Genomic DNA, 10,559 nt, shown 5'->3' with positions numbered 1-10,559 from the left:
CATTAAGATTAAGTGTTTTGTAATAAATAAAATCTACAGATGAAAAACCGATTAATTTTTTATAAAATAATTGATTCTTATATACTTTTATAAAAAAATATAAACGGGCACGGGAAGAGATGAATGAAAATACAAACAGGTGTATGAAAATACAAATGGGTACGTGAAAATGTAAAGGGGTGCGTAAAAATACAAATGGGTACGTGAAAATGTAAAGGGGTGCGTGAAAATATAAACTGGTGCGTGAAAATACAAACGAATGTATAAAATATAAAAAGGGTGCGAGAATTATAAAAGGGGTGCGTGAAAATAATGAACACAAAACGAGTACGTAAAAATACAAACGGGTGCATGAAAATTTGAAGGGGTGCGTGAAAATACAAACGGGTGCGGGTGCATGAAAATACAAACGGGTGCATGAAAATACAAAACGGGTAAATGAAAATGTGAAGGGGTGCGTGAAAATACAAATGGATGCGTAAAATATAAAAGGGGTGCGGAAATTATAAAAAGGGTGCGTAAAAATAATGAACACAAAACGGGTACGTAAAAATGTGAAGGGGTGTATGAAAATACAAAACAGGTGCGTAAAAATACAAACAGGTGCGTGAAAATGTGAAGGGATACGTAAAAATACAAATGATTGCGTAAAATATAAAAGGGGTGCAAAAATTATAAAAAGGGTGCGTCAAAATAATGAATTCAAAATAGGTGCGTAAAAATACAAACGAGTACGTAAAAATGTGAAAGGGTGCGTAAAAATACAAACAGATATGTGAAAATGTGAAAGAGTGTGTGAAAATACAAACAAATGCGTAAAATATAAAAAATGTGTGGGAATTATAAAAGGGGTGCGGGAGATATGTTTCTCCCGCACCCCTTTATAATATATATTAATATATACTCTCGTCCCCTTTTTATAATTTCCCCGCACCCTTTTTGTTTCACCTGCACCCCTTTTATATTTTACGCACCCGTTTGTATTTTCACGCACTTCTTCACATTTTCACGCACCCGTTTTGTGTTCACACACCTCTTCACATTTTCATACACCCGTTTTGTGTATATTATTTTCACGCACCCATTTTATAATTCCCGCACCTTTTTTTATATTTTACGCACTCCTTCCCACACCCCTTTCCAAATTCCTGCACTTACACCCCTTTCCAAATTCTCGCACCCCTTCCCGCACCCTTTTTCAAATTTTCGCATTCATTCCCACACCTACACCCGCACTCCTTTCCAAATTCCTACACCCATTCCCGCACCCGCACCCACACCCGCACCTCTTCACGTAACCTGTTTGAGAAGAAAACGCACCGTTTTGAGAAAAACATACCATTTTTTATATATCTATTATTTTCGATATATAACAATCAATTATTTTATAAAAAATTAATCTGGTTTTCAATCTATAGATTTTATTCATTACAGATAACTTAATCTTAATGCGTATCATGAAATATAAGCAATTAATCGATGAAATACTACGATAAACGTTGAGAAATTAAATGAGGGATATTTTTGGAATGAAAAATACAATTTGCTTTAAAAACTAAAAAGTAAAAATTGATGAAAAACGTTTACGCGGGAAAACGGCTGCCTATTTTAATTAATATCCCCAGTCCATGAGATACCAACTGATCCTGTGTTAGATCCTATAGTAGATTCCAAGGTTCTGCCTATTCCAGCTGGCGATTTGAGCTTTGGATCGGGTGCACAGCTAAAAAATTCTGTATGTATCGTGTTTGCTTCACTTCTGCGTCTTTGAATGATGTATCTAAGCATTTTTTTAAAAAATATTAACCATGTTTTGAACTGGGAATTAGCTCTCTTCTTTTCCATTGACTAGTCTGCTCCCTGGACTGAGGACAGCAATGTCTCTGTTATTTTCATCTCTACCGATGGCTTTTCCTTGGAATAACTAATAAAATTTCCAACATACTTGCAGCATATCGCAATATAGACTGATGAAATTATTAACAGTGGAGATATCCTTGAATGGATGGATTGTATTCAGAGTGGATAATATCTTGACAGTGAACTAGGTTATTAGATTAAGGATGTTACAGTTGACAATATCTTCCCAAGCATTCATACATGCCTTAGTTCTTGAATGAAAAGATTATTTTTGTTATTAAATAATTTACTATCCATGCAGGTTGGCAGCTGGTCTAGGTGGCTTACTGATACGTTCGGCATGGACAGTGAAGATTCTCTCAAAGATCAACATAGCAGTGGGGGGATGATAGGCGTGATGGAGTTAGTAAGCCTAAATCCTTTGTACTTCTTAATGATCTTAGTGATCTTTTAATGCTTCCTAAAGACATGCTAATGGATCAATCAATCAGACAGGAGGTTTGTTTTACAAGGACAGAAAGATAATTTGGGGATTTGTGGTTTTCATCTTCTTTGTTAAAATTGAGTCACAACTTGATTAAAATATCTGTTGTCATCTGTTTAGGTTTGCCCATCAATTGGTCTTGCATTGGTAAAACGTGTTCTTTGCAACTTTACTCCAGATGAGTTCTGTCCAGATCCTGTCCCAGGAGCTGTGTTAGAGGCCCTGAATGCCGAGGTAGGAGCCTTAGATCATGTTTCTCTTTTTTCTCAATGCACATTGAATCAACATAATTTTGTTGTATCCCCTGTTTTTTGTTTCGCTAAATTACAGTTTTTTTTTTTTTTTGTGCGCGCGCAAAATTGAGATATATAACACTAATAAAAATTTGTTGGGGCTCTGTAAATTTCTATATATGTTAACAAAATATACAATAAAAGAAGAAATAAATGAATGGTAATAAATGTGTGTTAGACAGTGGCAAACATAAACTTGACCTTTTATATGCTAACCATGTTTCTTGATTAGTGTGATTTTTCATTTGTTCAGAGCATTGTTGGGCGAAGAATATCAGGGGATTCAGGTATCCTTATTCAGCAGGCCCAGTTGTGTACAACCCTCCTTCATTATCTGATGTGGCGGAAAAAGTAGCCGAGACGGGAGGGAAAGCTCTATTTGTAAGGAATGTGTGTGTGATACAAAGGAATGGAAATACCAATGATGAGGAATTGGAAGAATTGGATTCTCCACTTTCCATGGTCATCGAAATGTTGCCCTTGTCACCAGCAATCACACACAGCAGAAATGATAATCACATTGACACTGACGGCGCTGGCTATAGAGGCTCAAATGCAAGGTACGAGCTCCTTCGCCAGGTTTGGTCATCTTCATAGAAGTTAAAAGGTAAGCTCCACTTGTATATATAGTCCATAAAAGGTTTGCATATATAGTTTTATTATTACTTGAAACGGTTTTATTTGGCTTAACTGCAGTAAATCACGTTAACCTGATACATAGCTGTGGGCAAATGGCCCCGAACCTATGGAGGACCCTCGGCCCTTGGAGACAGGGACTGGTCCTTAGTTTGGACCTTCTGTGAGGCTCGATGGGCCATTCCTAGGACCGGACATTTGAGTTGATTTTTTTAAATTATAGTTTGTATTTTACATTAAAATTAAAATAGTAAAACATTTTAAAACATATTCAATTTATTATTTTTATAAATAATATTAAAATAATAAACAGACCTAAGGGCCTAACCCACCAAGCCACCTATAGGTCTGGACCAAAAACCGAGTTGGGCCTTGCACATGGTGACAATGCCAAAGCCGGTCCTTGTCTCCAAGGCCCCGTGCACTGCATAGAACCGAACTCAATTTGAACAACCTGACCTCAGAGTTTATCAAGTTCAAATTCACAGGTCTACTGAAACACTCAGCTTATTATAATATCCAATCTGAACAATTACATTGTGATGCAATGAATTCTAGCAATGAAATTATAAAAAGGACTAGTAAAATTGGGTTGCCCCGGGGGGGGGGGCGGGGGGTTGGTGGGTGATGTGGGAAGAGAAAAAAACTAGTAGAAAATTGTGAAAAAAGAATATGATAATCAAAAAGATAATTCAAATAAGCACGGCATATTGCAGCAGCCATTTCGTCATTGAAAGACAGTTCACAAAAGATCCAACTTCCCTTATGGTTACGATATAGTCCCTTCTATGTTTTTACAATATGAATCATACAATCATCTCAGAATTTTGAATTCCATTGAATGATTCTACGAGTCAGTATATAAAGTAAGATATATAGTAATATTCATATATATATATATATAAAAGTAAGATTAACATACTGAAAGTTCCCATCTCCAGTCCAGAGAAATCTGAGTTTCCATCTGACTCTGGTAAATAGAAGAGATGGAAATCCGAGATAAATGTTGAGGCCTCCCCTCTGCCTAACTGCTAATAGTATGATCCATATGTACAATACTAGCTACCAGTGGAACTTCTTTCATCTTAGCTCCGTTTCAGTTGACTTTAGTGCAGAGCTCCTGCGCCACAGTGCAAGTGTGGGGTTAGACTCATAATTCCATACTGAATAGAAAAAAAAAAAAAAGTCAACTACAGCTATTGCTTCAGGTCTTTTTTTTTTCCATAAGACTAATGGGTTTTGCTTCATAAGACAGTGACACAAATCCTGAAATAATAGTCAGATTCTACAAATAAATTTAGATTGGTAAACACTTGCAAATTGCAGACAAACAAGTTAGCCTTCAGTATATATCATATGATATGACACTCCATCCTTAAGTCATTACTTTAAGTGTTTGTAATAAATTCATGAAAATGGGATTCCTATCCATTGGTAATCAAGTGTAATGAGTCAATAAGAAAAATATGTTCCCGATTGAGAGTGATTTCTTATCTACCTGAATTTGCTGAGTCGTCATAGCTTAAAAGTGAGTTTTCTGGAGTAACAAAGTTACGGCTTTCTACTTCTCTTCCCCAAACAGGCTGATGGTATGCATCCAAATGCCATTGCTGCTGATATTGTTGTCTGCTTGCATTGACTTGAACCTCAGGCCCCGTTAGAGGTATAACCATATTGGAAAGGTTACTGTCCATTAAGGATCCACTCTACAAGTATTAAATAATAGTTAAAGTTGTTAGTGATAGCAACAAAGGCTGATCTGATGAACAGGAATACATTTAGCTCAGCTGATGATATCCATCGCATTCTAATGAATATTTTGGCAGGTGGAATAGGATGGTTGGTCCAAGTCTGACCCACTCCCCTCCTCTTATTAATTAAGAAAAATGGTCCTACGATTCTGGATAGGAGTCTCAACGGATGAGCTGTATGATGACTGCAAAAGTTCTAATTTTCACTTCCCACCAACAGAATAGACGTATGCCCATTTACCAAATGAAGTTAGTATTACTGACAATATGATAAACATTCCACTACAAAATCAATTGGAAATTACACCCAAGGGAAAGAAATGCACTTACTTCTGCAGCCAATATTCTGTCAAGGTTGACATCAATTCTTGGACTCACTGTTGCAAGTCTCATTGATAAGAACTGAAACCAAAAAGTGATACAAATAGAATAAGATCACAGCAATAAAAGCAATAGCAGATAATGAAAATAACATCACAAATGCAGCTAACATGCTAACTATATCTTAAGTTTCTGTTTCATCATACGAGGATTTAAGGATTTAACTTTTACCTGCCTTTGCTGCAATGGATTAAGTGCGAGTAATTCATGACTTTTTAGTAAAATAAAGGAGGCTAATGCAGCAAAGTGAGAACTGAATTATAAAATAGGATGACTATTTTTAGGTCTCACTTTCTATATGTTCTTTGCAAGCACACTTTTGGTACAGAAAAATAGCACCTAAAAGTTTGAAAATTACACGATCAATTTTTCTAACCCAAAAATACTGGGGTTAAGGTGCTGAACGTCACATCTCTCTGAACAGACCTAATTCTAAAAATCTTTCAAACAAATCTTTTTATCAAGTTGAAACCATCTCATTTTCCATAAATAAAAAGGGAAAAAGAGATACGAAAAAGAAAAGAGATTAAAAAATTGATAACCGTGATTTGCAAGTCTGACCTCCACTTGACGCTGTAGCAACTGCACATGATTGATAATCTCATCTAAAACTAAAGCTGTACCAGATATCTGCAAAGCAAAGATTTTCCTAGTCAAAAACTATCATATTAAGTACTATCTGCTATTTCAATTCAATATCACACAAACTTTTAATTAAATCTTTGAAATACATTATAGAGGACAGTAAAACAGCTTTTTCATCCCACTCAATCAGAGTAAACATAAACTGACAATAATGGGGGCAATTTGTCATGATGCAATACAATACATTGACCCCTCATTTAGTCGACCTTCATTATTTTGATCAAAAGGTTAACAACAAACTTTGAATTCGAATTTCTATTATACTTGTGAAATTTTGATTTATTTAATATAATAATTGTTAAGAATGGCAACGGGGAGGAGATCTCAATTCTCATCCCTCTCCGTCCTTGTATGGTATATCAATCTCTGTCCCCGACCCATCCCAATATAGAAGGAAAATGATTTTTCATCCCCTCCCCATTTTCTTTCCATCCCTGTGGGAAAAAACCCCATTCCCATACTTTAAAAAAAAAATCTTCTTTTTATATCTTTCAAACATAATATAAATATATTAAATAACAAAATTAAGTAAAATTAAAATCAATCAATTATTTCAAATGTCACAAATATAATATGTTAACCACTTTAATATGCATAACAAAAACATAAATAAATTTAAAAAACATAAATAATTTAAAACTATATGTAAGTATTTTAAGTAAATATATTAATATAAAGGGACGGAGATAGAGACAAAGGCCGAGCTGAGACAGGACAGGGCAGGGCCAGATAGAACAAGGAAGGGATATATGTATTTCCGTCCCCGGTTCGTCCTCGATTGAAAGGATTTTTTTCATCCTTATCTCTATTCCCATCCCCATCCACATCCCGATCCTGTTAGGGTTAAAAAAGGTCGGAATCCTTAAAGTCGAGCAAAATTATCATGTTTAGTAATTGTAGATTCGATTATTGTGTTCGAGGTTTATCTATCCAATCAAACCAGACAGCGTTTCTAATTTAAAAAAACAGAAAAAAAAAAAAAAAACCCACTCAACAATTAGGTAGGTGAGTTTGGTAATAGAACCATTCTTTCGTCATCCCCATTGGCTATAGACACCGAACTTGTACAAGAAGATAGTACCATGGACCTTTTTCTGTAGGCATCAATATTTCTATTTCAATGAAATGGGACCCAAAAAGTAATCCGATCCAACATAAGTCCACTATACTTGTCTCCCAAGGGCTTCAATCCAGCTAGCACTCCCACATTATTACGATATTTGTCTAATGCCCAGAAAGGGCATTTTCGTCATTTAAGCAAGTCCCGAAGCATCATTTCGAAGCTGACCTTAAAAAGGACTTGTCACAAACTCTACTCAAATATCAAGGTTAAAATTTTGAAATTACCGTAATGCCACTAAACAAAAGCATTCCTTTGACAAGGACAATTCGTTACCGAGTCTTGGCTTTAGGAAAAGAATATTCTTAATCAAATTATTAATTAATCAATCAAATTATAATTAATTAATCCAATTATTAATTAATTAAGCTAATTACAAACTAACCTTATTGCAGCCTGGGACCAGCTCCTCTAGAATCTTCATTCGTGCATTAATCTTCTCTCTCCTCGCCTGATATAATAAAACAATTAATTAATCCTCACTAATTAATAAGATTACTGATTAATCAAGGCCTAATTATTGAGATAATTACTCTCTCTGCTAAGCTGTGGCTATCTGTAGCTTGACCACGACGAGCTCGAACGTGGACGTATGGAAGTTTCTCCGCATCTTCGCTGCTTTCGTTTGCACCGCTTTTCCTCTTCTTTGTCGCCACTTTGACCTGTGGTAACACAAACTCGGAAATTAATTTACAGCTAAAAGCTACTGAAAGACAAACACTAGAAACCCTAACTCTCTTGTTTATTTACCTTCTTCTGGCGCTCCTTTCTCTTCACCGACCTCTTTTTCTCCGCCGGCGGTGATGAATTGGGTTTGTTGGAGTCTGATTCTGCTGGTTCGTCCTTTACTTTCCAGATATTCGCGCTTGAATTTGACGGCATCGACTCCGTAGTTTCCGGCGAGTGATAATTGTTTTTATGATTATATTTATTAGTAGTAGCATTATTAATGCTGTCTGCAAAAACCGAGAATCTGGCGGCGCGTTCAACCAAGGCTATGTTAGATGGAAAAGTCAAGTTTGCCCCAACGGGCAAATGATAGGGTGTGTGGTGAGCATGGACGGTTACCGCGTGGTTGGTTGAATGAGGAGGCGCAGGTGCAGTAGAGTCGTTGGATTCAGGAGAGTGATGGAGGAGTTGTATGGCTTGTGACGACGGCAGCTCGAGGAGTGCGGTGAAGGAGCTTGCATTTTCTTGTGGTAGGGTCAGTAACTGTTGAATTTCTTGGTTGAATTGGAAAGAATCGAGGGCGTTTGGGTCAAGTGAGGGTTCCATTGGAACAACAAACTCACGTAGGTCTGAAAATTCTTCAAAAGTTGAGAGAAATTGGCTGCGTAAAGAAGGAGGAGGAGGAGTTTAAATGGGGATGTGGGTTGCTTATGTGATGCTTTTTCTGTTTGTGTGTAAGAGATTACTTCTCAGTCTCTCTCAGCCATTTGAAGAAGAGAGAAAGCAACGTTTGTTTCTGGGTTGAGTAGGTGTTTGAGTGTGATTATAGGGGCATTTTTTACGAGAGAGGACCTTGCCTTGGTGTTCAGTACAGTTACAACGGTACGGTTAGTTGAGATCAGGAGAGAGAGAGAGAGAGAGAGAGAGGAAGTGGGATGGAAACTCAAGATCGGGCAGCATTGGATTTGACCTGTTTTTTTCTTTTTTTTTTTAATTTCTCACCCAAACTGCAGAGGTGGCAGTGGGCAGGCCGATCGGGCCACCGGCCTCATCTGTCGGGTTAGGTTGTGGTCTGTCACTTGTTGGATTTTTTTTTGTCAGACCGATTTAGCAAATACTTGGGGTCGCGACATGGTTCAAGGTCTCAAGGGGTTGTTTGGTTGGCGCAAAAGAAAATTATTGTAATAATTTATTTTTTATTATTTATATTATATATTATTAAGTTTTTTGATAAATGTACCATAATTTTATATCATCAATAGTAATATGATAAATAATATAAATGATAATTTAATTATTATTTTTTTTAGATATTAAAAAATTATCAAGATAATTTTAATTTTATTATAATTTTATTTTTATTTATTAAATTTTTAGAATTAAAATATTTTCAATTTTAATTAATATAAAAAATAATATAAAATATACTTTAGAATAATTATATTAAGAATATTTAAATAAAATAATATTTTATTATTTTTTATTACCTCTAATTAAACACAATAATTATTTATACTTACTAATTTTTATCAAATTTTATCAAATATAATAATCATTTATATTTAATAATCTATTAGTTAATTTATTTTTAAGATAATATTTCATTTTTTATAATAAAATATTACCCAAATTAAAAGTCTTTCAAAAGTTGTGCTCTTATGACCTTTTTGTAAATCAATCCACTAAATTATAAATTTTTTAATTAATATTTTATTATTTTTTTAATTTTTAATGATTTTTAAGTTACCATATCTTATTAATTCATAGTCCTTTTATCATAGTATGGAGTACAGTTTGGTTTTTTTTTTTTATACCAAACTGACATGAATAGAGGTGTCAATGGGTCAGGCTAGCTCAGGCTAGGCCTATTGGGCTAATGGGTCGGGCCCGAAACCCAAACAGTAATGGGCTTTCGAGCCAAGCCGGCCCATTAATATATAAAGGCCCAAGGCTTGGCCCATATAAAAACGGGTCTTAAATGGGTCGGCCCGACCCATTTAATTAATATTTAAAAAATTTTTATTTAAAATTTTTAAATACAAATTATTTTTCAATTATTAAAACTGAAAACAGTACTCAGAATATTTTATTTATAATCGCTTACTTATGACGGAAGAATACCGTAGTTATATGATGAAAAATATTATAAATTGTAATATAGTATAAATAAATTAATTTACATAATGTATAAATTATAAAACATAAATAAATATATACTATGATAATATTCAAATGGATTGAATTCATTTGATACTTAATCCATTTGTAATATTTTGTAATGATAAAATTAAAATAAAAATAAAATTATAAACACAATGAATTATTATTTGTGAATTCAGATATTTTTTGAAAGAGAATTGATAAGAGAAAATGAGATTGAAAATATAATGAAATAATTGAGATTGAGATATTTATAAATGAAAGTGAAAATAAATAAAAATTGAACGGGTTTATATAAAAAATAATTAATTAATTAAAAAAAAATTTAAATAAAGGCTAAGGCTTCTGCCTTGTAGGAGAAGCCTTCTGCCGCAAGGCAGAAGCCTTGCTTCTGCCAACAAAAATAAGAAAAAAAAATTATTTTTAGAAAGTATTGAGTCGGATCAGGCCAACCCAGGAGTTTAATATTAAAACCCGAGGCCCGGCCCAATAAGCCCATGGGCCTAGCTCGACACACTATAGTACTGGCCCGGGTTTTCTTATACCGTGCTTTTTTTTCG

The 10,559-nt window shown here is 34.7% G+C and overlaps 1 protein-coding gene across 2 annotated transcripts; it reads right to left on the bottom strand.

Annotated features, from left to right (window-relative positions):
* Nucleotides 1-3,949: 3,949 nt before the first annotated feature.
* LOC123197244 (transcription factor bHLH48-like) lies at nt 3,950-8,945 on the bottom strand. Of its 2 annotated transcripts, XM_044611444.1 has the most exons (7): nt 7,921-8,941; nt 7,704-7,832; nt 7,556-7,621; nt 5,967-6,035; nt 5,355-5,426; nt 4,772-4,979; nt 3,950-4,393 (listed from the first exon to the last, which is right to left on the bottom strand). In XM_044611444.1, exons 1-7 carry the CDS (start codon nt 8,443-8,445, stop codon nt 4,380-4,382), a joined length of 1,083 nt encoding a protein of 360 aa, XP_044467379.1. In that variant the 5' UTR covers nt 8,446-8,941; the 3' UTR covers nt 3,950-4,379. The 2 variants fall into 2 exon arrangements, with proteins under 2 accessions (XP_044467379.1, XP_044467380.1); XM_044611445.1 differs by lacking the exon at nt 3,950-4,393 and having other exon boundaries at nt 4,838-4,979; nt 5,948-6,035; nt 7,921-8,945.
* Between the last annotated feature and the right edge of the window lie 1,614 nt (nt 8,946-10,559).

The sequence above is a fragment of the Mangifera indica genome, chromosome 15 (genome assembly GCF_011075055.1).
Source record: "Mangifera indica cultivar Alphonso chromosome 15, CATAS_Mindica_2.1, whole genome shotgun sequence".
Taxonomy (NCBI): Eukaryota; Viridiplantae; Streptophyta; class Magnoliopsida; order Sapindales; family Anacardiaceae; genus Mangifera; species Mangifera indica.
The sequence above is the reverse complement of the archived record's forward strand: the minus strand, read 5'-3'. Positions and strand labels throughout refer to the sequence as shown.

What these genes read in the sequence shown, in the direction of transcription:
- LOC123197244 (XM_044611444.1), bottom strand. Translation starts at nt 8,445, where the DNA reads ATGGAACCCTCACTTGACCCAAACGCCCTCGATTCTTTCCAATTCAAC. An exon ending in GAAAGGAGCGCCAGAAGAAG is followed by an intron (nt 7,833 to 7,920) that starts GTAAATAAACAA and finishes GTGTTACCACAG; the next exon opens with GTCAAAGTGGCGACAAAGAA. An exon ending in TGCTACAGCGTCAAGTGGAG is followed by an intron (nt 5,427 to 5,966) that starts GTCAGACTTGCA and finishes TTTTGGTTTCAG; the next exon opens with TTCTTATCAATGAGACTTGC.